This window comes from Oryzias latipes, chromosome 16, assembly GCF_002234675.1.
Source record: "Oryzias latipes chromosome 16, ASM223467v1".
In the NCBI taxonomy this organism is placed as follows: domain Eukaryota; kingdom Metazoa; phylum Chordata; class Actinopteri; order Beloniformes; family Adrianichthyidae; genus Oryzias; species Oryzias latipes.
Window position 1 is genome coordinate 19,362,757 of NC_019874.2, and position 27,125 is coordinate 19,389,881.

A 27,125-nucleotide genomic window follows, 5' to 3' on the forward strand; every position below is an offset into this window, starting at 1 on the left:
CATTATTTGTCCCTCATCTCAGTTTCTGCATGGGCAATGTCCTAACATGGGGTTATGAAAGGATTGTAACATTTCAATAAATACTTCTATGAAATTAGAAACTGTTGTGATGTCCAAAGCCCGGTCATTCTGAGATGGAATAAGGACTTTCACACATACACTTGGTTTTACATGTAAAAAAAAAAAAGGATTGTAATGTCAAACACCTCAGTTTTTATATTTTATTGAAATAAAAACAGTTGACGCACGTACAATTTCAGATACATCATCACTTTAAGACGGTTTAGGATTCACATGTTTGCGTTTAATTCTTAGCTTCCTTCTTGACTTTGAGGAATTCTGCCATGTTAGAGAAGTATTTCTGGTTTGCTTCAGCCACCTTCTTCTCTGCAGCCTGTGGATTTACAATCTCCAGCCCCTGCAGCAAAAACAGATAAGTGACTGATCTGAAGGAATGCTTGAAAAGGAAAACCGCTACATTAAACACATTACCTGTAGCGGAGTGAACGCTACACTGGAGCTGGTTCCTGAGGAACGATCCCTGACTGTAGATTTTCCTCCATAGGTCATGCTCTGCTTCTGTAATGTTCTCTATTGCAGAAAAAGACAAAAAGGTGAACCAAACGAGGAAAGGAACAGATTCAAGCCAGATTCAGAAAGCCTCATTACCTGCAGGGATTTGGAGATTCTTGCTTTGGTGGCTTCATTGACCTGAGCCTGCCTCACTCTGCCGCTGCCGCTCTTGCCAAGCTGCCCCAAACTGAAACCGAGATCTTCCTGATACGCATCATCTTCAATCTGCAACAACATTCCAAACATGCACACAAAAAATCTCAAACTCGTGTAAGATTAAACTGCAAAACTAGTTAAGGGACTCCAGCTAGTGCTGGGTAATATTCATTCAAAAACTGTTTTCCTATGAGTTCAAAGTGAAAAAAAAGGTCAAACTCTTCGTGGGGAAAAAACAGGAATTCTTCCATTAAAAAGCTTTTTTTGGACTGGAAAGGTTTTCTAAAAAAAAAAAAAAAATTAGCATAACTATTGTTATCACACACATGGATGATGAAATATCATTGGTGGGTAGAATTACTTCAATAGTTTATCTGTCCTGAATCTTCCTTCAAATAACCGATCCTGAGCCAAAGTTTTAGAGGAAAATCTTAACTGCAATGAATTAAAATCAATCTCATACTTCAATTATCATGGACATTTTTCATTTTGCTTTTTCAATAACATGAAGGGAGCTGTACTTTAGATTTCTTGTGCTTTCATGAAAAATCATCTTGACTACAACCTGTGGCTGCTAAATAATAGATTACCAAATGATAAGGTAAAATATAGAACATACTAAGAAAAGTAAATATCAAGCTGCTTTAAGACAATCCACAAACCTCTGCAAAGGTCATTCTGTTGGCATGTTTCCTGATCTCAGTCAGCCCCAGGCGCTCTTTCATTTTTCGATACCTACAGAACAAACATAAAGGGCAGCTCAAACCAAAGCATTGACTAATAAACACATTCAATATCTCTTTCACTAAAACATTACATCTGTGATAAATTCAACATTTGTCACAATTATGCAGATTAATTGATTGTACTGCAGTTTAAGATATTACAAAATACTTCAAAGTAAACTAATTGGACAAAAATGAACTGAGTAGGGCTGTCCAAATAATTGTATTTCTCCATTTAGTTAGTTCTTTGTTAGACAAAAGTATTTCTATATCAAAGATGTTTAAAACAACAATTACATTGCAGCATATTTTTAAAAGAACTCTGGCAAAAGAGCAGTTTTTGAGAATTATAAAATTCCTTAAATAGTTTTGAAGCCATTGACTATATTTATAATACAAACAGAGGTTTTGATGAATTTACAGGCAATTCTATCAAATACTAATAACCATAAGTGACTGACCTCCTTCCTCCTCTCTTCTTTCTCTGTCCGTCCAGCGGGGCTGGCAGTGGTTTGACCTGCTTCACTGGTGGAGGTTCCTGCCATTTATCAAACTTTCTCTCTATTTCTTCTTTTAGGTCATAGCCAACCTGCATTACAAAGGGAGTTGAATAACAGAGACAGAAATTATATTTCTGAATGTTCCTTTAATTTGAGATGTTTACCTTTCCATCTGGACTCTCGTGGAAACTGTCTACTCGAGAAGCCAGAGTGCATTTCGCGGCCACCAGACGAGCTGCCTTCCTCCTAAGGTCCTGAGGGGGGAGAACAAAAGGGGAAAGGAGATAACTAAGGCAAACAAACATTAGATGTGGAAAAGGTACTTGTTATTCTTGAATATGGTGTACTGACAGGAGGCAATGACTGCACAACATCACAGTGGTAGATGTAGCCCGTGTGAGGAAGCAGCGATGTGCTACTGAAGCCTGACAGAGTTTTCCTTTGGGCTCCCAGCAGCATCAAGTTGCAGGCTGGCATCTTTGAGAGGTTTGTTAGGCCTCCAGCAATGCCTTCAGCCAAACAGGGAAAAAAATTCAAAAGTAAGAAAAAAAAATGTATGGGCATAAAAAAACTTGATATTTTCTAGATAGTTTCACTTCCTCACCCATGATCTTTGCTGCAGTCGATGCTCCCACAATGATTGACAGGTTTGGAGCTATAAAGGACATTCTGGACTCTACATATTCATATATCCTGTGTTTTGACTGGTTGAGCTCCAGAGCCATGTCACAAGCCTCCTCAAGCTGCTTCAGCTCATCTTCCGTTAGCAATGACCTTAAGAGGAAAACAATAAAATATATAAAGGGAGTGTCTATGTAAATAAAATAAACAACAGACATAATAATGGAAATGTTAAAAAAAAAAGTTTATTGTAATAGGACACAAGTACCAACATTCTTAAACTTACCCCTGTGTAGTTGATGCAGTGACACTGACGACCATAATGGTGGCATTGGTTAGAATTTGCTGCAGGGTTTCATTGTTTTTACATTTCTCCAGGTTGTTTCCCAATTCCTTTATACGAAGCACACATTTACAACAAAAAAAGGGGGAAGATTTAGAGGTTAGATGCAAAAAGAAAAAAACAAACCTATGCAGAATAATGGAAACCATTCAGCAAATCTTTTCTTTTAATAGAAGAAAAACAAAATCAAAAATTTGATATCCGGTAACTTCAACGTCTCCAAACTTATCTTTTAAGATCAACAAACCTTGACTGTGCGAATGTAATCTAAAGAATCTGGAACCAAAGACTCAAGCTCTGGAAATCTCTTGGAGTATTTGTCCCTTGTAAACTTGTGAATGATGTCTGAAAAGACAGGAGAAACACAGACCTCACACTTTCAGTTGAAAGAATCCAATTTCTTCATTAGGTTTTGTCGCACAATAAAAGTCCAACTCACTAAGCTCATTGTCAATTTCAACTGTAAGATTGTTGGCTGCAACAATCAGCCTGTATTCTGGGTCAGCCTCAACTGGTCCTGAAACTGAAAGAAAATACAGGTAAACAGGAGAAAAAGAAATGGAAGTAAATCAGTAACATTTTCTGTTAAAATGCACATTTTTTCAACACTCACCATCTGAATTCTTGCGCTGTTTTCCAATATATCCAGATATTTTTTCAATTATATCTGAAAACTGAAAACAAGCAGTTAAAAGGGACTGCCTTCAGGTAGTGAAAAAAAGGAACTCTTTATGAGAGTCAGCTAAACAAAGACCTGTTTGCTATTGCGGAGCTTGGCGATAGACGTAATGCTGTCAGTTTTACTGTAGTCCACCTCCATCTCTTCGGGGATATCTTCCAGTCTTTCTGTCCTCCCTGAAGCCCCCTCTCCATCACTCCCTCCTTCCTCCCCCTCTGGGTACAGCCCATCTTCCCCCTCATCTCCAGCTTCCTCCAGGTCAGCCAGAAGCTCGTCAGCCAATGACATCTGCAATCAGAGTAAAATTCATGATCCATCTTCTAACAATGCATCTTTCAGCTTAAACGAGAGTAAAAGTGTGGGCAGTTGTTAAATTTGTGTTTATTGCAATTATTTTCAAAAGGAAGTAGATCTAACGAAAGTCTATCAGTGTTATTTTTTATAAACATCCCGTTGAAAAAAACAAAAACTGATATCAGTCTGCTATTCTGTGTTAGCTAGCTAAAGTTAGCAAACGTTCACCAAACGTCATTCAACACTGAAAAATAGTAACTTACGTCGCACTTTCAAAATGAAGTAAAACAAAACAAAAATATATTTATATTTTTTTAAAAGTCACTTTAGACAGGAAGGGTTCTAATAGAAGCCAATATAGGTAATGCTACTTGTGCGGCTTCTTGCTCCTGTTTACAACATAAAGCTCACGATCCGGGTGGTTTGTCGCAGAATAAATACGTCACGATTTCCGCATGGGATTATGGGTAAGTATCCCCTTTCCTTAAGAGATGAGAAAATAACATACGGGCTTCTTTCTAAAAATGAATGTTCGGTCTTTATGAGTTTACTTGGTTGCTTTAATTACCTTCTCTTAAAAAATGTGTAGTAGGTCGCAACTAAATACATATTTATTCGAATAAGGAGTTACATTTCAGGCCACAAAATAAAAACACAGGTTTTTTTCTAGTATTCCGAAAATGACTTTACTATAACTCTTCTTTTATTTGTAGTTCTTAAAATATTGTTTTAAAAATATTTTTCTATTCTTAATTTATTTTATATTATTTATTAGACCCTTAAAAGCTACCTGTACATAATAGGAAGAGAAGTTAAAAAAACAACAACAAATAACTAAATAAATGACTAGTAAGTTTCTGTGACAAACTGTTAAAAAAAACGTATTCAAAAGTGATGGGACAAAGTAAGAACTTAAAAACTTTACATTTTATATTTAAATTGCGTTTTAAAATATTTACACACAAAATATAATACATACATGGCAGCAAAGTACCAGTCTTGCATTCAGGAAACTAGAGTTTGGTTAACTTTTTTTTTTTTTTTTTTTTACAACAATTTTAATAAATTATGATACTTCACCATAGCACACAAAAACTTTATAGAAATAAGACAATTACCTTTACAATCAAAATTTCATTCACAAAACAATGGGCCACAAATTCTTTATCAATGGACGTTTATGCTTTGACCAATTGTGGTTTCCCACTTTATTAGACTTATATTTATTAACTGTTCTATTTTATACATTTTATTCTGTAACTGACTTCTGCTTTCAGTAGAACATATTTAAATATTACTTCTAATTGACACAATATAGGGACTCAGAAAGGACCCTGCCCTTGCAACAAATTGGTGAGGTATTTGAACGAATGAACAATGACTGGGACATGACCCGTATTGGATAAGAGGCTCACATTTTGTAGTTTTTATTGTACATCCTCCCCTTTGAAACCCAGTTTTTAAACAATACAATTTTAAACCAACATTTAAACAGACTAAACAAATGGACTAGTTGGACCTCAGCTGCATGATTGATGGCTATTAGTAGAAAATGAAATAAATTAACAAATACACAAGCAAATGGTCTTATTTACTGATGAGCAACTGTTCTGTCATGCTAAGCTACATAAACGGTCATTAAACAAGATAAAGAATGACAAGACTGCTAATAATATAAACATGAAAATAAGGAAACATTACAAGACATAATTCAGTACAGTACAGATTGGCAAGTATTAACAAGTAAAATTATACAAAATAGTTCTTTTTTCCAGCAATTAAGACGTTTTGGGAAAATATTTTATTTGTCATGGAGAGCTTAGACAAGGTATACCTTTAATGTATCTTGTCCCAAATTAAACCTAAATTCCTGTTTGCTAAAAGCACCAAATAAATAGATAAGAATAAACAAACAAATAAATAAGTAAATAAATAAATATGTTTACCTAAATAATTAAACATTGGAATAAATACTGGAATTTGCAGGGAAAAAAAACAACCCAGACAGAACTTCTTTAATAATTCGTGCAGTCTAAGAATACACCTAAAAGTAAAAGCTAAAAAAAAAAAAGATATTGTATACACCTGTATTATGATATTTGTACAAAGGTTAAGAGATAACCTCAGATACCGGAGTCCAGACGTTTTTTTTTCAAACTGCTGTCTATAAGAACAATTGACTGCAATGAAAAACCTCCTCAGTAAAGATTAGACTAGAATCCAAGCATTTACATTGACAGATGAATTCCTAAAGAAAGTGCATCCCTTTCAACAACAGGGACCTAACACAACTGAATGAAGCAGGAAAAGAGAAGGTAAGCTGGTACACAGCAAGACTCCCACTGCATAGCTGTCAAATTTGTTTTAGATTTTACAAAGCCCAGGGTTCCTCTCCTCCCAGCATTTCCATATGCTGCCATTTCCAAAGACCTTTGTAGCCAAAAGCTGTGAATAAACTCTGTAAACAGTGGCAGGCAGGAGCTCAGCAAACCCCTCTCATACAAAATCCTGTCGCTGGTAAAACCTGGAATCAATCCAGCTTTTAGAACCAGAGTCTCATTCTTCCAGTTGCTTATTTGATAAAAAAATATCCTCTGGGTAAGCAGCTGGTTCGTGGGTCAATTACTGGCCAGTCCAAGAAGCTTCCGCTCATGATCACACTAAGTGTGGGTCGTCTGCGGGGCTGACAGTGAAGCGTGATGAAGTCCCCGGACTGGCCCCTACGGGGGACCGTGGCTTGATTGACGAATCCTCTTTTCTTTTCGCCTCTTTGCTTTTGTTTACCCCTGATGCAGACAAAAACAATGAGATATTACGAGTATCACAGGAGGAAAACCACACAGACGGAGAGATTACTGAAATCCAGGCCGCTGGCAAACAGACGTGAGTTTTGTGAGCAAAGTCAACGTTTATTTGAACTTCACTACAACAACCAATATTGCTAGCAGCTATTCAGGATTATGAATGAAGTCCATGTAATGGGTCTGATTTCAGGAGAAATGTTCCACTGTGCTACCTTAGACAGCAGATTTTGGTAAAAAACAAGGAAAAAACAGAAAATAAAAAACATCTATTAATACACTATAGAGAAGCAAGATAGTTTTTTTGCTAAAAATAACTCAAAGACAACATAGCCCTTTTTTGATCTTTAAAATTATGACACAAAAGGCTCAGAATGAAAAGGAACTATCTAAATTTGGTGTGTCTGTTAGCGCATAAGGAAATTCTGAACTTTCCTGATGCCCTTGAAACGAGGTGAGCGTACAAGATGGAGAGTGAAAGTCAAGCACGCTGCATAAAATGTGGGAATAGAAGCTTAGGACTTGCATTGTTGAGCAGAGGATTAATGCCCCCCTCTCAGCTCCACATGTCACAGAGTCAAGAGGGACAATTATGAGATTAATTCTGGCTGCAGTTTTAGAGAAAGGGATGGAAGATTTCTCATTTCAGTGGGATGAAACTAGGACATCAGCAATCAGCTCCAGATGGAAACAAACTGATACTGAAGAAGAAGAATTCTGCTGTCTGAAATAGATCTGTAATGATTATGTCGATATTTATTCTATCCTGAGGCATATCAGTAACATGACTAATATTTTATAACCTGTTCAGTGTCATTATCGACGTTTGTGACAAATTGCTTTTATTGATCCTAAGACAAAACAGCTGATAAACCTCAAAATGGCACACCATTGACTTTATGAGAACTGGACTCAGTGAGTGTGACATCACCCATAGAAACCTCCAGCTCCCACCAAATGAAGTCAATTTAGTTGTTCATTTTTTGCAACACAGGCGCCACCATATTGGAGCCAGACAACGTCAATAAGCAGGGATTGGTCCAAGTCGGTCTGGGTCAACATTTCTATGGCAACCACTGTCACTAATCAGAGTGAGCTTGTTGGAATTCCACTTAAAAGTGGGATACATACATCTGTCAATGCAACATTTCTAATGTGAGACCTAAGACCACATACTTTTCTTACAGCATCTGATTGGTCAGTTTATAACTTAAAAAACTTCCTGTTTGGAACAAGAGGTGGGAGCATTCAATCAGTCTAGTTCTCATCTACAGTCAATGGTGTGTCTTTATGAGGTTTCTCAATAAAGAAACCTCATAAAGACACACCTGTCCAGTCAAACGAATGGACAGGTGTGTCTGAGATGACTGATACTGTTTGAAGTTCAAGAACTCACCGTGCAAATTCAGCTTGCTGCTTTTGACAGTGACTGGACCTGTAGGTGTTGAAGTGCCTAACTTGTTAGTTGGAGTTTCCTGTTGTAAATAAAAAGAAAAAGAGCAGAGATTAAAAGCCAAACATGGATCATTTGTGTTTCATTTCTATAGTGAAAAGCAACATTTTCTTTTCTTTTCTGTGGTTATAAAATAATTTAATTATCACAAATAAAAATAAAACTGGTGATAAGCAACTACCTGGTCAAAATGATAAATTGTGACATCATCAAAGAAGGACACATTTCTCCCTCTGTCCCTTTCTCTGTCCATTGACTCCTTGGGTGATTTCAGCAGACTTCTCAGACCGACACGTTTGTCCACGTCCGTCTCTGTAACAACAATCACCCTGCGGGAGCTTTCGTCCTCCTGCTCTTCGTCCTCCTCCTCTTCGGGGTCACTTCCTTGCAACAGACCTCTTCGTCTTCCAATGCGGTTCCCAATCGGGCCATTCCCAAATCCTCCTTTAGTGGCCGAGGTGAGGGGAAGACTCAGAGCCAGAGGAGGGAGGGCGAGAGACAAGCGTGCTAGCTTTGCTGTGAAACAGGGAGGAAAGAAGATGAAAGAAAAAAAAAAGCACAAAAGAAGAGTTTGGTGATGAAGAAAAAAATGAGTCTGCATTGTTGTATTTCTGCAAGACTTTCTCAAGTATTAATTCAATAAAGTTCATTGTGTCTATAAGATTAACCGACTTCTTGGGTTATATTTTTTATCAGACACGGTTTGTGTTTTTTCACACACCTGACATGTTTCGGCGGAATCACTTCCGCCTTCATCAGAGTGACGTCTGTACAGACAGATGGTTGTTATTGAGGCGGAGTCACCTGTCAAACTTTGACAAGCGACTCCGCCCCTTGTTGTCAGTTTGCTGCTGGAGGATGTTGCTCCAGGTATGCGAGAGCATGAAGGCCCCTTCATCCCGGTTCATGGACGTGTGGGCGCGCTTTCGGATCTCCAACGCCTCCATGATCCATCTGCGGTGTCTGTTGTCTTCAGTGCAAAGGACTTTGGCCTTTTCCCAGTCCATGATGCGGTTTTCGTGCTTGCAGTGGTCCGTTAAGGCTGATTTCATGTTTTCTTGAACTGCCTGTTGTCATCTTGCTCTTGTTAGTATTTTCTTTGTTTCCCTTTCGCATTCTTTTTCATGTTATGTTTTTCTTGCGATGAAGGTGCGTCCTGTTTCTCCAATGTATGTTTTATTGCAGGTGTGACATGGGATTTCATAAATGACATAGCATTTTTTGTTTTGCTCAATCTTGTCTTTTGGGTGAACCAGTAGTTGCGGTAGTTTTTTATGCTGTTTAACTGGGGTGCTAATGTGATGTGTTTGCATGGCCCTTTGGTTGCGTTCTGTTACTCCTCTGATGTATGGTAATGTGACCATTCCTTTTTTTTTGTCTTCTTTGTCCATTTCCTCTTCTCTGTTTCTTTGTATTTCCTCTGCTCCACCTGTTTTTGTCCCTTTTTTATGGCCCATTGAGGATACTGACTCCTGGTTTGTGCGTTTTGTATTTGTTTCTGCTCTTCTTTTTTGTCCTCGCCATCCATTACCAGTTCTGCGCGTTCAAATAAAGTGCGTACTACGGATATTTTGTGAGTGGAAGGATGTTCTGATGTCCATAATAAATATTGGTCTGTGTAAGTTGGTTTCCTATACATTTCTATTTTTATGTTCCTATTTTCTGTGCGCGTGATTTGTCCCGTATCGTCCATGAAGACAACAGACACCGCAGATGGATCATGGAGGCGGTAAAGATCCGAAAGCGAGCCCACACGCCCATGAACCGGGATGAAGGGGCCTTCATGCTCTCGCATACCTTGAGCAACATCCTCCAGCAGCAAACGGACATCAAGGGGCAGAGTCGCTTGTCAAAGTTCAGTCACAACCATCTGACCTAATGAAGGCGGAAGGGAATCCGCCGAAACATGTCAGGTATATGAAAAAACACAAACTGTGTCTGACAAAAAAATAACCCAAGAAGTCCGTTTCTCCAGTCTTTTTTATAAGTCAGTCAACTGTTTACTCATAAATGTTGAACATTCAACATTTACAAAAGATGAGGTGTCTTGTCTACAAGCTGTTGTAGCCTTAAATGATGGCTAATTTAGTTAGTGGTAAAGGTAGAAGTAGTTGAACTGACAGTAAATGTGGCTGTAGTTATCATGCATGAAATCCAGCTGCACCACAAAACTCTGTAAATATCTGCCCAATTATTTTTAAATTAAAAAATACACAGACTGCTGGGTGGGGTTAGTTCACATTCTTAAAAGGAGAGGGAAATCCAAAAATGTGAAATTTTTATAAGCTGGTATTACTAAATAGAAAAATATTGAAACATTAGAGTTGAGTTGCAACAAGACGTTACCTTTCATCGCCTGGTTTGTGGTGGGCTTAGATATGATGATGTCAGCTTGTTCCAGAACAGGCTCAGATGAGGAGATTTCAGATTGTTCAGGTGGCTGGTTGCTAAGGACAGCCTCAAGATTCTCTTGACTAAAAAAAGACAAAGATTAAATAATAATTAAAAAATCCACTTCCCCTGAAGAAAGGGTTACCATGTTTTGGTTAAAAAAAGTTTTTTTTTGCATAGTTTTGTGTAGTTTCAAGTTCAAGATCCTGGCTGGACTGCCTTGTTGTGTAATCAAAGGCTTTTATGACACTTTGTGTTACCAGAAATGAAATGTGCTCATAAAGATTGATTTCATCAAAACTTGTAGGAAAAACAAAAGCTTTGGTTGACGTTTAATAAAACTTTGTGATTTTAGGACAACTAAAGAAAGCTGAAAAATACTAATAAAAAAAATGTATGCAAAATCTTTGCATGTGCAGACTTTAATCTTATTACCCTAAGCTACAAATCTAATTGGATCTTACATGCAGTGAAAGCAATAAATAAATAAAACCTATAAGGTAATTACAACTTGTGTTTTTTTATACGGATGCTGACATGACAGCAATCATGAGGCACAAATTTCACATTCTAAGCCTTAAAAAGCATTAAAAATTGTGATCCAATGCTAGCTCTGTTTATTATTAGACTACCTTTTTAGCTTATATTCTTATCTCGGGTTGTTCAGTTCCGAGAGAAAGTGCAAAGAATTTAAGATATCCTATACATGATTCCACAGTGATGACACAACAAAGTAATAAAATTGAAAAAAATATTCTAATTGAACAAATGATGTCGCATCAGCAGTAGAACCATATCAGACAAAGAGTGCATTTTATTACAAAAGGAACATAAATTGCGCTATAAATGCTAAATATTGATTATTAAGATGTAAAACTGTATTTTGTGATTTAAAATATTAAAAAACTACAGTATAAAAACATAGCATAGTATTAAAAAACAAATAAATACAGTGTTTTATGTTTTTAAAGGGTTGATGTAGAGCTTCACTGCTCCTGCAGAGTTTTGATCAGTGAGCAACAGGCCCAAATGGCTCTTTAAGGTTGCAGGCCTCTGCCATAATCCAATAATTCTTTGCTAACTAAATAAAAAATTTTCACAGGCGTCAAACTGCAGAGACGAGCTGTAAAAGCACCATCTTACACGTTTCTGATGTTTCTCTGTCATGAGGACTATGTGCACGAGCTTTTAGTGATTCCTGCAAGGTTGATAACTCAGTGAAAGTCTTTCATTTTAAGCTTTCATACCTCTCATCCTCTTCTTGGTCTCTCACGGACATTAGCTCACTGCTTTCTTCCTCTTGGTCCCAACGGGTCCCGAGCATAACTGTCTCTTTTACGGCCGACCCCCACAGGACATTTGTTTTCACGTTTTCACTGAGGGAAAACTGTAACCTCTCCTCACACACCTAAAGAAGATCAGCGAGGTGGATGAGAGCTGGGTGAACTGGCTCTGTCTGTACAAGAAAACGATGCTGCTGTTGCAGAAAACTGCAAGTAAACATGCTCACCTGCATCCTTAAGCCATTTTTTGTTGTCATTTTGGAAAGAGATCCCTGGTCCTTCACCTCAGGGCCTGCTGGTCTCTCCCCATCCTTTCCATCCACAGGTGGACACTCAACATCCAGAGGATCCTGTTTCCTGGCTGCCTCAAAGCGTCCATCTGAGTCGTCAGGAATTCTGACCTCATTTAAATTCATCTTTTCCCTCCCGCTGTCATCAAGAGTAGAAGGCAGGCACATTTCACCTGCATCCTGACCTCCTGCACTGTTATCCTTTTGTTCAGGAGTTTTCTTCAAAGACCCAAAAAGCTCCAGATCTCCCAAAAAAATCTCCCCCAGAGTTTCCTCCTCATCCCCAGAGATGCAACACAGTTGCTCTAGTTTTTCAAAATCTTCCAGAAGCTCTTCGTCCAGATCTTTCCACTCAGAAATCAACAGCCGTGGGATGTTTTTTAGAGGATCCTGGTTTGAAGAATTATTTTTTGGGGAAATGTTATGATGTCCACCCTGACTTTCAGCACTGGGTAGAAGATTACTGTCATCTGCCAGTGTTATTTGCACAGAAGGGGGATTCAGATTGGCTGAAATCCCTTTACACTGAGTTGTGGCTGGTGTTAAGTCTTCCAGAGACGCTTCTAATTCATTTGTGTTGTTAACTGGGCAGATATATGACTCTGTCCCAGCATCGGCAATAAAGTCTTCAAGATACATGTGGCTCATAAAGTCCTTTCCCTCTATAACAGATGGTGGTGGACTAGGAAAGGAATCATCTAGGCTCTCCAGTTTATCATCTTGCAGGTTGAGGTCTATGCTTGGTGGAGGACTGGGAAAATCCACAGAGCTAAAGTTGTCTACCTCTGAACATGGCTGACTTCCTTCCTCCTGTGTTTCAATGAGACTGAATTGAATTGAAGCCTCTTCAGGTATTATTTCATCAGCTTCCAAATCCAAACCTGGTTCATCAGTTTCCAGGTCTGACAAGTTTACAGGAGGATCTTTAAATACATCAAAACTTTTGTTTTCTGAACCCAGACTTAAGTAATTTTCACAAATCAAACCTGCTTCTCTTAAAGCGTGGGCAGAGGATGTCTCATCCTCTTTGTTTATGCTGCATAATTGATTGGAAGACGATCGGTTAAAATTCTGGTTCTCTTCTGTCTCCGTAGGTTGACCTTTGCTCCTCACTGATTCTGCATATGAGGAAATCTGACTATCTCTTTGAACCGAAGTCTCATCCTCTGGAATTTCTCTATTTTCTGTTTCAACCTTTGAGATGTCTCTTTGCCAATTGTTTTTTAAACTTTCAATGTCCTCGAGGTTCTCCATATTTTCTTCTTGTTGTATTTCAGCTGATGCCGGCTGGTTTTCGGTAGCTTTTGAGTTCCATGTGTTGCCTTGGGCTTCATTGGGCCAGGTTTCTTCACAGCCTTTCATAACAGCAGGGTGAGGTTCACTACCAGCAAGTTCATCATTTTCTTCAGTCTCCCAGAACTCCCGGCCCCCAGCAAGCCTCTCCCCCACTTTCCAAGCTGCGTGACTTAGCCCAGAGGAAAACTCTGATCTCAGCTCAACTTCTTGGCACCTTTTCTCCGGAGAGGCCCACTGATCATTCTCATCAGGCCACAAATGCGTGTCTCTGGACAGGCGATGGCAATCAAGCTCACCCCTAACCGCTCCAGATTCAGGTCTCTCATCATTCTCCTCTAGACCACTCCACAACTCTTCAGTCATCACATCCAGCCTCTCACAGGAGCTGTCATCCACTGTGTCAGCACAGGGAACTGTGCTTTCTTCTCTGACCAGGGGCGAATTTTCCTTCAGGCTGATTCTCAGCTCTGCAGAAGCTTGGTGCATGTCTGCCTCCATTGAGATCTCCTCATCATCTCTGGCATTGGAGCTGTGAGGATTCAGACTCAGACCCAGCTCACTATGGTCCAGACTATCCCCCTCCACACATCTCACAGGCTCTTCAACATCCTGCTTTGAACACAGACACGTAAGACCATTTACTTCATTACCAAGCAGCTTTCCCTCACATCTTAGCTGGGTTTCTGACATACTGGCATCATTACTGGATGGAATTTCACTTAGATCGGATACGCAGAACTCTATGCTGCCACTTTTAGACGGAAATTTTGCTTCCTTAGCTGTCTGTTCAGATTTCAGGGACTTTGCTTGAGTCGGATCATTGTTTGTGTTTTTAACACTGTTATAGTCTTCGTTGTTCTGCCTAAACGTATCTTCTGACTGGACATCAGGCACAAAATTCACCAGATCACACGTCCCAGCAGAACTCTTGGAATGTAAACTCAAATTGCTCTGGTTGGAGTCCTGATAGTTGCAATCCATCTTGGTGTAATTCACACCAACTGTCCGGGAGCTGTCTATCACAAGTCCTTTCAGTGGTTCATGGTCTATTATTTTAAATAGCCTATCTGTTAGGTTAGCACAGCCCTTTACATCAGGTTCAACACACAGAAGCACCGATCTTTCATTGGGAAACACGTCTGAATGGTTTCTCTGTGTAGACCCCAGCCCTCTGTTAAGAAGATCTTTACAATTGTCCATGTCTGGGATTTTCTGACGGATTTCCTCCATCCTGTTGCAAATCTCAACTGTTTCTCCTCCTCCAGTTTGTGTTTTGTGTAAACAATTGTTTAAAGGGCTTTTCTCTCTCAGCTCTCCCTCCTCTTCAGTTTTTTCCTCTATTCCCGTCAGTATTCCCCTCTCGCCCCCCCGACTGCTGCTCGGTCTGGAGCTGATAAGTCCATCACTGCTCCTCCTGTTCATCCCATCTCCCTCCCAGTCACTATCTGAGAAATAGGCAGAGTCTCGATGTGGCATGTCACTTCCTAGAGCTCGCCACCCGCCGATTCCAACTCCTCCACCTGCCGTCCAAGAGTCACTGGGTGTGAGGCAGTCAGCTGAGCTGGAGGTCATAGGGGACAGGCCTGAGTCAGTGGGGGTGATGAGGGACCCATCAGAAGATGGGTCCCATTCTGGAGTGGATGGAGTGGCTGTAGGACTGGGCATCCCTTGCATGACATAACAGGGTTTGTCTTGACCACTGTCATTGCCCCAACAGGAATTTTCTATATTTGTGTCTACAAAGCTGCTATTATCACAAGCATGGACACTTTTAAAGCTTTTTAAATCATCAGTTTTTTTTAGGTTAACTGACATGGAATCAGACCTCTCTGGTTGATCTCCTTTCTCATGGGGGCTGACTGGGAGTTTCTCCTTTGTGATCTCCCCATTTCCTATTCCAGCAGCATTCTTGCATTTGTTTGTCATGTCTAATTTGTTCCCACGCAGTATCACAGTGATAGGCTCTGTTCCACTCTCAGTGGATTCAGAAGGAGAGAGATTCGACAGGTCTATTTTCTCTCCTCTGGCAGGTAAGGCTGGGCCATCTGAACACTCCTCCTCGTCTCTCTGACCCTCAAACTCTTGGTTGTGTAATAAACCATTTTTGGGCATGATTTCTGAAAACACAAACCCACCAGACTGGCAGTGGTCAGCATTGTTCCCCAAACTGTCTGTGTTTAGTTGGTGCTTAGTGGATCCTATGTGGAGAACGGGGATCTCTGGTCTAATGGAAACCTTTATCTCACTCTTCTTGGCGCGCTTGGTTACTTGGGCATAGATAGCCTCCGTTGGTGTGTCATCTTTACCTTTGTTGGATGCTCGTATGGAGCTCTCCAACTGGAATGTGATGGTCTGAGCTGAGTTTGGGTCTATGCATATAGATTCGTATTCAGGAGACAATGGAGTAGGGGAGTAAGAAGGATCTGCTTCCTTCTTGTTTGCGCAAACGTTTTGCCTTGATATAATTTCAGTTAGAAAGGTCTCCGCTGAATGGATTTCTTTTAGAAACTCCTCCCTAGTCATTTCAGTTTTCTGTGGTGGCTTTGAAGTCAAAGGTACTTCTGAGTTTTGATTCTCTACTGTGAAATCGGACAAAAGGGAGCGGGATCTTCGCATGCCTTTCGAGTAGTCTTCCTCAGCTTCTGTGTATGAGGGGAGACCTGAACCATGAGGCTGCAACCTGGATCCTGCAGGATAGAGGTATTTTACAGGATCACTGTCTGATCCTCCTATATCCATCTTTCCAGTGTCGATTTCAGTGAGAAAAAGATCATTCTGGAGTTCCTTACTGATTGTGACGTCCCTCTCGCCTTGTATCCACGGCTGTCCGTTCGAGCCCACTTCTGTGATCAGTGACTGGGATCGGCGCATCCCTTTGTTTGGCAGCGAAAAGTTTCCCCATCCGTCCTTGTCATTTTTTTTCTCTGTCTCTCCATCCCATAAAGCCTCTGACTTGGCCTCATGGGACTCAGCCACGCTGGAAATCTCAGTCAGAAAAAGATGCATGGGGGATTTCTTGGCTGTGGCGACGAGTTCTGCTTGAAGTTCAGCATCCTCCCTCCAAATGGCAGGAAGGATAGTGTCGAGACGAGACTGAGTTCTTTTCATTCCCCTGGAGAAGAGCTCTGCTGTGGCTGGATCCGTGTCATCAGAGAGACTGGACTTAGTGACAGTTGTTTTACTGCCAACTCTCTCAGGGGACACGATTGGTGATTTGTCCTCATCTGAATAGGTGGGGCTGGATGAAGACTGTCTTGCATTCAAAGAGTTTGTAGGGCGGTGTTTGGGGTTTTGGTATATGGGTCTCAAAGGGTTTTCTCTGCGGATAGGAGAGTCAAAGTCTTTTGAAGGGAAATGAGAGGTCTCCCTGAAAGTGTGTAACGGCGCTGCAGGCCTGATGTCACGCTCTCGCTCAGACATGTCACAGGATAGCGGGTCTCTACAGGTTTTCTGCATTTGTGGCTTGCTGTATCTTGAGTAAATGTCAGCTGGGTTGTAGTTGGGGATAATTCGTTGGGGTTTGGAGTGGGGAGGGAGAGGAGGAGGACACGCTTGAGAAGGCTGGGGGTAAACTGGATGACTTGATGGGGGAATGGAGGGTGACAGGGACGGGGAAGGGGGCAGAGTTTGCCTTGGTCGATTAAGCCCGAGGTGATCAAAGGTAGAAGATGGGCAGGAGCTCATATGAAGTGGGTCCGTCTCAATTTTTCCACTCATGGTGTAATGAGGAAGTCCTCTATAACCAAGAGGGGGGACAGGGAGGGGGCGCGAGTGAAGGGGGTTGGCTGAGGACAGCGACATAGAGCGCGGCTTTGGAGGGAGGACGGGAGCTTGAGAAGTCGAGTATTTTCTCTCACAATTATTTTTCTTGTCCACATCATCCTCATCTTCATTTAAATCCACCACGGAGAAGTCCGTCACTCTGCTGGAAGTGTCTCTGAACTCAACCATGCCTGTGTTTGGCACCTGGATCTGAACCTCACTCGACCGGACCCTCTGCAGACTCTGTCCACTTTTGTGAGAAGAGCAAAAAGGAACCCGATCTTTTCCCAGCATCCCACTCCGAATCTCCACAAGCTCCACGTCTCCAGGGCTGACTGAGTCGGAGCGTGTAGATGGCTTCCCTTTAAGGGTTGGGGACTTGTCTTGAGGAGTATGCTCCTCCAGTCTGATGTAGTACTCGCTAGCGAGTGAAGGGCTGCGAGCACTTATCACCGGCACCACAGTGGGAGTGTCCAAAGACTGTCTGTGGTTATTGTTCACAGTTGGGATTGGCTGGGGAGGAGGAAGAGGTTTATATCCTCTTCTGGCATTGGCCTTCTCCCAGAAATACTCAAAATTCAACCCTTTGCTGGTTTCTGTGACTGTCAAGATGTCATCCAGCTCAGACGAGGATGGGGTGATACAGTTCCCCACAGGGTCCAGCAGTGGGTAGGAGTTGTCTCTGCCCTCCCGGCAGTACTCTCTGTCCCTGTGCCGCTCGTTTGCTGCATTCTGTAAGGCAGGAGGACGGAGTAAGTCCCAGCGCCTTTCAAACGACTCTTCACTCTCCCCTCTCCTTCCTCTGCCCTCTTCGTACTCTTCATCCTCTTCATCTTCTTCCTCGACACTCCCTCTCGCTGCTCTTCGCTCAGCAGCCAGGAGAGAGGAGAGGAGGAGGAATATTTCAGCTACAGAGGGGCGCTGCGATGGAGGAAGCCAGCAGGACTGCATGATTTCATACCTGCAACACAAAAGAAAAATAATGAAGAGCTCATGTGTTTATGGGGAAATGTTTTAATTCATTTTATTCACATCATTATAAATCATGACACTATTAATCACAGATTAAATGCTTACCAGTAATCTGCATGAGACAATTTGAGTCTCGGTTGTGCCAGTGTGATTTGTCGCTCCCTAATGACAAAGGTCAACACCTCTTCGTCACTCAGATGTCTGTGAGGTTGAGCCCCAAACTCAAACAGCTCCCATATCACCACCCCCAGAGACCTAAAACAGAAGAGTGAAGGAGTCATCCTAATGACTCAAATGTCATTACTGGACATCATTTCAAAACCCATTTGATCCAGACTACATATTTTCAATTAGGAAAAACAGCTTCATGATTTAAAAGAAATGTTTTTTTTGCACCTCTGCATTAAAAACACAAAGGATCCAGTGTTAGAAACCACTTAGATGGCTCACTAACACTTCTGATGAATAGTCTGTAAAACCAACGTTTTGTCCACATGTAACGTGTGGGCGCTAGGCTAACTTAAAATAGCACCAACTGAAATGGAAAACTGTCCAGTGGAATTTCAAATCATAGATGAGAAAATACTTTAGCCTGCTTAAAGCACAGTCAAAATGCCACAACCCATGATGGTATAATTATATTTTCCAGAAGCACATGCAGTCCACAAAGGGGCTGCATGTGCTTCTAGAAAATATAATCATATTAATAATATATAATATGGCTGACTGCATTTTGACATACGACAACCTTCCCAGATGTCAGAAGAATTCTGTTTTTTTTTATTCATCCAACCAGTTGTGTCTCCTTTAAGTCTAAAGCTATAGTAAATGCTGCCCTCAGCAACACACAAAAAAAAAGCCTATGTAAATATGCGTTTCGGGCCCCCATGTTGATAACTCTAGCGTTCACGCGTCCATTGAGCGTACGCTGAAAGTTAAACCAGATCAAACTTTGACCAATCAGCGCTAGTGACGAATGGATGGCATCCTCTTTAATTCATGGAAGTGCCAACCACCTGAAAATTGATCATGGAGGAGACTTTATTAATTGCAGTTTGTACCCAGCCGGAATTAAATGACACCAACTCTCACATATATTGGAATAGAGCTGCAAAAGAAAAAGGCTGGAGCATGGTTAACAAGATTTGAACCGCTTCAACATTTCGCACCAAGCCTCTTCCAACTGTGAGTACATGTGCTAGTAAACAGTAGTATAACAAAAAGAAGGAAAATCCCCTTTCTGCTTGTCCAGTGTGAACACCATGGGCTAAGTGCACATTCAAATATGCACGTTCTTTAATGCCCGTCACATGCCCAGTGTGAACATAGTTAAAGATGATTAAGCAGCAATGTACATGCTACATTTAAATTATGACTTGGTGTTTGTTTTTCACTCTATGTTCATTAGATGATTAATTTTGGCACCTAAAAACATAGGAAGTTAAACACATACCACACATTGCTGGTTTTGGTTTGGTCAGTAACAATGAGGGATCCTCTGTATTCCTCCAGTAGTTCAGGAGCAATCCAGCGCAGTGGAATCCACAGTTTGTCTGGAGTTAGGTAATAATCCTCCTCCATGTGCACACAAGGGTAACAGTTACCAACATGGTGGAATTTACATGAGAAAATATTTTTCAGAGGAAAATAAAAATCTAGGTCATTGTACCTTATAATGGTTATGAGATAGACCATAATCGCCAATCCTGACAGTGAGGTCAGAGGTCAGAAGACAGTTTCTTAAAGCCAGATCACTGCAGAGAAAAACACAAAACCTCTGATGAGACAAAAAAGAAGTCGCTAACTGATTTAGATCAAGTACTGATGTTTGTTTGAAGGCATTCCTGATGAACTAAGGTACTTTGATGTCTCACCTGTGGATGTAGTTGTTTTCATGAAGGTGCAGCAGGCCTAAGGTGATCTCAAAAGCCATTCTCTGAAGAGTCAAGAGATCCCTGGTTGGCAGGTCTGGAGTCATCCCATCTGCTTTGCGCTGAGCTCGAAGGTATCTCTTCAGGTCCCCCTGTGTTTATATCCCAACAACAACAAATGAGCTCCATGTGTATGTATGGGAGCAGATGATTCCAGTATATTATGCATTTTTCTTTAAAAAATATCACCAAAACCTGCTGCAAAACCATAAAATTAATATATTTCGTGATTAGATGCATCTTTTTATAGTTTTTTCTCATGAAACAATACCAAAACAACAAGCCACAGAAGTGACATCTTATCCATTACGTAATGCATTTGCCAGGAAGGTAATTTAATTAAACCTATATGGAAAAATTAAAATATATGTGTATAAAAGGACAATGAGAGACTTTATGAGACAAGGTGCAGGCACTCTCAGTAACAACACACTAAAGATGTAGGACCGCTCCCACTGTGCAGCTTCAATTGATCTGTGTGAGCCTTTGTTTGGCTGGAAGGTCCACTCACAGGGTTTTCTTAATCAATCACTGATCAGGCCTGCTGAGAGCAGCCAAACAAACTGACCACAACACTGGAGATTTAAATCATGGAGAGAACTCTCAATAACATTTGAAATCACAAAATGTTTATGTCAAGCATAAATTCGATGTTTGTAGTAGGGATTAAATGTTAACGTGAGATTATATTTTAGGTGAAATCATTTGAAAAAAATATGAGGCACCTTAGATTTAATCCTCGTAGGAGTAGGCTTTTAGGAAAGTCTAAAAGACTTTCAGGTCAGCTTCGCCCACTCAAATATACTCACAAGTTGACAGAACTCCATGACCAGCAGGAAGGGAATGCTTTCACTGCACTGACCCAAACACTGAAGGATGTTGGGATGTTTGAGGCTCCTTAAGGGGGAAAAAAAAGCATTTTACGTCACTTTAAAAACCACTTATTTATCCTCTTAATTTGTCTGCAATAACAGTTGTGTTTAAACATCAACAAGAGGGTTGAATTTTAAGGAAAATGCGTGCCTAAGGCGAAAAACCTGAAGCTGTTTGCTGAAGATATGAAAGCTTTAAAAGCGCTTTAAAAAAAGGTACGACATAATTGCACCTAATTACGAGGTAAATGCCAAATTAGATGGAAAGGTTAAACAAGGCAAAACGAACAAAAAAAATAAATACTAATAGTGCAAAAAATAGCCTAAAATGGTCTACAACTAGAATATTTAAGTTTAGGTTGCAGCTGAGTGCTTTATCGTAGTAAAAAGCCCATTAAATGCAGTTGATTGCTTCATTTCCTCAGGAAAGTCCATATATGTATACTTTTTTTCCCCCTAAACATCTCTATGAAGGCTATATTAACTAGTTAGAAAAAGTCACTTGATAAATTGTCTCTATTAGCCAAATAAAAATATATTTAGTTTGAAAAAAGGTTCATAATTTCAACCGATGCTAAAGTAGCCCATGACAACTGCCCAATTTATAAACTGTGAAGAAAAAAAGCTGGACAATGCTAAAATTATATAAAAAACTATAATTATTAGTTGAAAAAGTTATTTGATGTTTTAATTTCCAGTAAACATAAGAACTAAATATTATATGTTCTAAAAGCCAAAAGTATATAGGAATTTCCTGAACACTTAAGTACCCGAATGGTTAAAACTGACTGAGAATTTACACAACCAGATCATTACTACACTGTCAAATCAGTTACTGAAGCCACTTCCATTCTTTCATTTCATTGTTGGATTAAATATTTATAGACACTTGAATACCAGCGAATGTATTCCTCATTGTTTAGCTAAAGCTTCTTAAAAATACCAGTGTACATTTTAGAAATCATTGGCACCTGTACGGCTCAGATTCAGCGAGGAACTTCCTCTGCTCCAGAGGGCTAGCACTGACTCGGAGCTCCTTCACCACAGCCTGAGAAGAGCTGCAGTCACACAGCACTTCAGCCAGGATCACCTAGAAGAGATCCCAGACAAAAACCATGGAAGAGTCCCCAGAAGATCGCGATACAACCTCAGTTTCAAGATCCTCTCAGTGACAATCATCACTTACACACAATCAGAAAATCAAATGTTCAAATTTTAAATGAGAACACAGTACTATGTGAGGGGAAAAGGGATTTCTTACCTTACCAAACCAGCCATTTCCTATCTCCTGAAGGTAGTTTAAAGTGTGTCTTTTAAAACATTGAGATTTTGAGTCTGTTGAAAAAGGATTATAGGAATTAAAGTTTGAATGTTGGGCAATTATGTTGTTTATTATATAAAACACTATATCTTCTAACAAACAAATAAACATTTAAAAAAAATTGGTAAATAAAAAAAACATCTGCTAAATATTGCATGAAAATAACAGGGAACGAACAAAAAACACCTGGATGCTATTTTTATGTTTGTGTTAATAAAAACACATAATTAAATCAACTGATTAGCTTTGTTACCACAATGTACCAATAAAAGTTCATGTATTTCCTAAACGAAAGAACAAACAAATATTACTACCTCCATTTAGTGTAAGTGTATAAAATAACATAATAAAGACTAAATAGCAAAAGAAAATCTTTTTTGGAAAAACTTCTTTTTTTGTTTTTCAATGGGGCTTTAACAGCTCACTTGTAAGATCAGGTTATTAGCATTGTATTTCCAAACTGCTGAAGAAGACGTTTGTCAGATTCTAACTTCCAGTTCACCGAGCGGCAGCAGGGAGTCCACTGCTACTTGAGGTTTGAGACCTTTAATAGATCCACTTCAGTGGTTCAAGCAGCGGACCGTGAGGGAGCTCAGTGCACGCAGTATCTAATCTTGTGTCTTCGTTTGCTGGAGCGAGAAGACATGGACCGAGTGTGACAGGTGCATTACCAGCTCCATCCTGCAGGGCGGGGCAGCTGGACCTGTCCCTGACTGGTAAGGTGTAGACCTCAGGCAGGGAGGGACATGATGACAGACTGTCCTCCTGGATGGGACTGGAACCCCCAGAGCATTCCTCCCCATCTGCATTGTCAAACTCCTGGTTGGGTCACAACAGCACACAATGTTTGAAAATCAGCTAAAATCTTGCAAAAATAGATGATTATAAAACTTCTTCCTTACAAAAGCATGGTTACATTTAGAAAAATATATAAAGAAAACAAAGCACATAAAAGCACCAACAGATGAAAAAATACAATGACTTAAAGGGCTATTTAAATGTTTACATATGCATTTTAACATTTGGAAATTGAAAGAGTCACATGAAAGAAAACTTCTGTTGACGTGCATATAGTGTGGGACAAAATAAAGAAACCAGAGAGGTGAATAAATCTCTTACATGTTGAAGACTTACATTGAACCCCACTCCTCCTCTCTTACAGCACAGGCAGGTGAGGAGCAGCAGAACAAAAGAGACGAGCCCCGAGCAGGAGATGAGGATGACAACATACGGTGGAGGGGAGAGGGATGCAGTCCTGGTCTGAGAAACTGGAAAGAAAAAAAGGGGGGAAAATATAAGGAATGAAAAAAAAAAGTAAAAGCAGGAATTTAAGGGTTTTACGCCTCCACATGTACACTTCAGGAGACAAATAGAGATTTCACAGAAGCGTAAAATCTTGTTAACAGAGGTGTTGAGCTCAGAAGGAAACCATTGGAGTGTTTTTTAGCTGCACACTTCCAACACAGCAAAGAACCCCAATGGACAGTTTGCATCAGGGATTTGGGAAGACAAAGCAGGAGAAGCAAACTAGGTTTTAGATTGAAAACAGCACTGACTGCATAACTAATAGGAAGAAAAAAAAAGACTAAAGTATAGTTCATAAACTGACAAATATACCATTCCAATAAGGACAGTAAGCATGGGGAAAGGGGGTAAATATCAGAAATGGCATTCCACTATAAGGAAACAGTTATGAAGCAAGGGAGGGTGCCTGGAATCATCATTTCGGCAAAAAAAGGAGCACTAAGTAGGTAGGGATCGGAAACTGGAAAAGAATTCATCAAATCAGGAAGGTTTACTAGTCAGGTGAGAAGGGGAGGGATTGGGATATTTGATATTTGTACCTCAACGTAGTCGAGTGTGGGAAGGGGACCATCTGTAGAAAAGAAAAGGGGCAGGGTAGCTTAGTTAAATACCCTTTATTTTGTCCTCTTTTTTCATTTACTTTAAAAAAAAAAATGTTTTTACAATGTTGTCAGCTCCTGAAAGTTCCACTTTGATCATCTTTTGATATGTTTTCAAAACTTTCCCAGTGGTCTTTTAATAAGAATTATTCTGTTTTTTAGCCTAAATCAAAAAACCTGCGTTGTTTTTCCGCAGAGCGGCAATAATTCATTAGAAACTTGCTTCTGATTAGTGGGTGGGACCACTGGCATAAAGTGAGCCTGCCCTCATTTCCTATCATCAATTTTCTTGCACTTTCGCACTAGCTTACAGCCTCTCACACACCCAACCTCAAATCTTCGGTGCAACAAAAATGGCGTCCAATACTGGGGCTATCCAATCGCACAGTTTTGAGCCAGATCCCAGCGCAGACGAAGAAAACTAAGACATACATGGATCTATTTGTCTGCAAGTGGATGCATTGGAATGGAGAGGAGTGGGGAGCTTGTGGTCCCGCCCACTGTAGCTTCCATGTCACAACAACAGGCTTTTTCCATCAGCCTTTTTTTGCCCGCTCCTGACTTAAAACTCTTCGAAGAAAGAAATGGTCAGAAATGCAGTTTTAATCTGTATTTTCTAAATATATGTCCTCCATCATAAGGAAAATGCTACAAGAACATGTTAAAAACAGGATTATTTTCCTCTCAGCGGTAGTGCTTTATTCTAAAGGCAATATCTGGAGGAGCGTTGTTGATGTTTAGAAGGCTGTCCAGCCTAACAACATCATGGTTTCACTGATCACGTCTCACATTAAAATTCAACAAAACATTCCTTGACAAAGTCACGATACTCTAAACACTGCATACATAAATATTGAAGTGTGATCAATAATTTAGAAGCCTAAATATGCCCCCAAGAATCTCTTGCCACACATTTTGCATCTCCTTTTGTCCCACTGTTGTAACTAAGTTGTGCTATAAATGTCTGTCAGAAGGTTTGGAAGTAACATAAAAAAGAAGATCTTCTGGTCAGCAGTGATATAAATAAAGACAACAATGCGCGTAAAATTCTAATAAATGAGTCGGTAAGAGATCAATGATATATTTTAATCATTGCTGGTAATGCAACCTTCACAACAAGGGCAAAATGTGTGGTCCTGAACGGGCCCGTCTTCCCTGTGTGTCCCCCTTCAAACATGCGCCACCAACATGACTCGCGGTTCCAATCTCTTGCGCACACTTGTGAGCAGTCCTATTCTTTCATCTTTGCCCAGACACATGTCCAGACAGACACTGCATATTAATAGGAACCCGAACACGGGGGCCTGTTTTTCTTTTCCACGAGCCTGCGTTGCCAGCAGCTCTTATCAAAACAATACAATGACTGCAAGCACAACACTGGCAGCTTGTGAGGTTGAGGAGCAGAATAAAGATGCCGATGGTGATGCTGGGTTGAATAATCTCTACTGCCATGCTCGGATTCTTTTTTCCCATTATTATTGTGAACACTAAATGAGGATTGTTGGGTTTTTTTGTTTACGTTTTTTATACCGTCGATATCCGGGCCCCGATTGCAGCAAATCAGAAGCGCTGAGCGGCACAGATAAACAGGAGCGGGGCCTAGAAGCGCATCAGCCCCGCTGCTCCTCTGATGGAGGAATAATCCATCGCTGTTCGGCTCTGTCAAACTGGGTTACATTAGACTATTCACCCCAGGTGGAGGCCTGTTCGAAGCTGACTTCGCCCTCTTCCTCTCTCCTCCTTTTCTCCAGCATCACTGACAGTTTCTCCCACCCCTCCTCCTCCTCCTCCTCCTCACCTTCCCTCTGCGGGGCTCCGAGGGCTCTCTCCGGGCTGAGGTATGACATGATCCCCGCCAGGGCCACCATCACCCAGCAGTGTGGCCGCATCGTCGCCGCGTCCGGAGCAACACCACCATCCGAGCAACACCACCATCCGACGGTGTCCTCTTTGCTCCCGTCGTCCCCGCCACGGTCTATACGGTCTCCGGGCTCCCTCTGACTCCGTCTACCCCCTCCACCACCTCCTCCTAATAAGAAAGAGCGTCTCCTCGCCTTCCTTGTTGTGCTCTCCCTCCCTCCACCTCTAATCCACAATTAAACACGGAGATCAGGATGCTCTATTGTGCGTCCTCAGTGCGCCGCGCGCAGTGAGGCTCCGATGAAAACAACCAGCCGCGCTTTCTTCTATTTATGAATCTCCCCACCACCACCACCACCTCCTCCTCCTGTAAATCACAGATCTGCAGGTTGTGTTGTCTCCTCCGCCTGTCTACGTCAGACAGACACCGCGCGCATTGTCATGCTCCTGCTTGGTCATCCTGAAGCTGGAAAACACACAGAGCCCATCATATTCCCACTGGGAGCTAATAGTGTGTCAAATAAGGCTCAGCGGTCGCTTTAGAATGATTTCACACCGGATTATTAAATCAAAACGATCGATCCGTGAATTAAGTTATCATGCCAGGACTTCTGCCTGTTGTCACATTTGTAAATAAAAACGTTTTAGGGACAATGAAGACCATTTATTGTGCCACCAACCTGATATGATCAATATAAATCTAGATATTTTACAGCTAAAGCCAAATGTAAAATGCTTTTGCCATGTCTGGAACAATCTGATTGGATTTATTTTAAATTATGGAATAGATCTATCAAACCCATTTGGCATATAAAGTAATAACTTGATTAGAAAATAAAGAACTATATAGACAATATATCACATTCATTTATTCATACAACAGTCACAATGGGCTGCAATAGAATAAAATCTTCATTCAGAAAACCTTATGGAAAAGCACTAAAACTACAAGTGTAATGATTCCTTTTAACAATTCTTTAATGTATTTTGTGGCAGACGATGTGATTCATGGTCCATATTGGTTCATTTTGACTGATCCGATTCACCAGCCTAAAATCAATCCAGGACATCTTTATCTTAAAATTCAACCAGTGTGAC

The 27,125-nt window shown here is 40.6% G+C and overlaps 2 protein-coding genes across 3 annotated transcripts; both read right to left on the reverse strand.

The window, feature by feature from the left end:
• Window positions 1-207: 207 nt before the first annotated feature.
• On the reverse strand, window positions 208-4,327 carry prpf31 (pre-mRNA processing factor 31). Its single transcript, XM_004077928.4, has 14 exons — window positions 4,155-4,327; window positions 3,673-3,885; window positions 3,532-3,592; window positions 3,358-3,441; window positions 3,166-3,263; window positions 2,862-2,968; window positions 2,559-2,728; window positions 2,306-2,463; window positions 2,119-2,208; window positions 1,916-2,043; window positions 1,392-1,464; window positions 670-798; window positions 493-591; window positions 208-418 (listed from the first exon to the last, which is right to left on the reverse strand). The coding sequence occupies exons 2-14, from the start codon at window positions 3,883-3,885 to the stop codon at window positions 305-307; spliced, it is 1,524 nt and encodes a 507-aa protein (XP_004077976.1). The 5' UTR covers window positions 4,155-4,327; the 3' UTR covers window positions 208-304.
• A 593-nt stretch (window positions 4,328-4,920) lies between these two features.
• Window positions 4,921-26,360, reverse strand: lmtk3 (lemur tyrosine kinase 3). 2 transcript variants are annotated; one of them, XM_011485360.3, is made up of 16 exons: window positions 25,966-26,360; window positions 23,398-23,531; window positions 22,935-23,082; window positions 22,204-22,277; window positions 21,914-22,032; window positions 20,880-20,967; window positions 20,014-20,162; window positions 19,809-19,893; window positions 19,593-19,714; window positions 18,245-18,394; window positions 12,047-18,128; window positions 11,784-11,944; window positions 10,492-10,619; window positions 8,327-8,661; window positions 8,089-8,167; window positions 4,921-6,677 (listed from the first exon to the last, which is right to left on the reverse strand). In XM_011485360.3, exons 1-16 carry the CDS (start codon window positions 26,054-26,056, stop codon window positions 6,547-6,549), a joined length of 8,076 nt encoding a protein of 2,691 aa, XP_011483662.1. In that variant the 5' UTR covers window positions 26,057-26,360; the 3' UTR covers window positions 4,921-6,546. The 2 variants fall into 2 exon arrangements, with proteins under 2 accessions (XP_011483662.1, XP_011483661.1); XM_011485359.3 differs by having other exon boundaries at window positions 23,383-23,531.
• Between the last annotated feature and the right edge of the window lie 765 nt (window positions 26,361-27,125).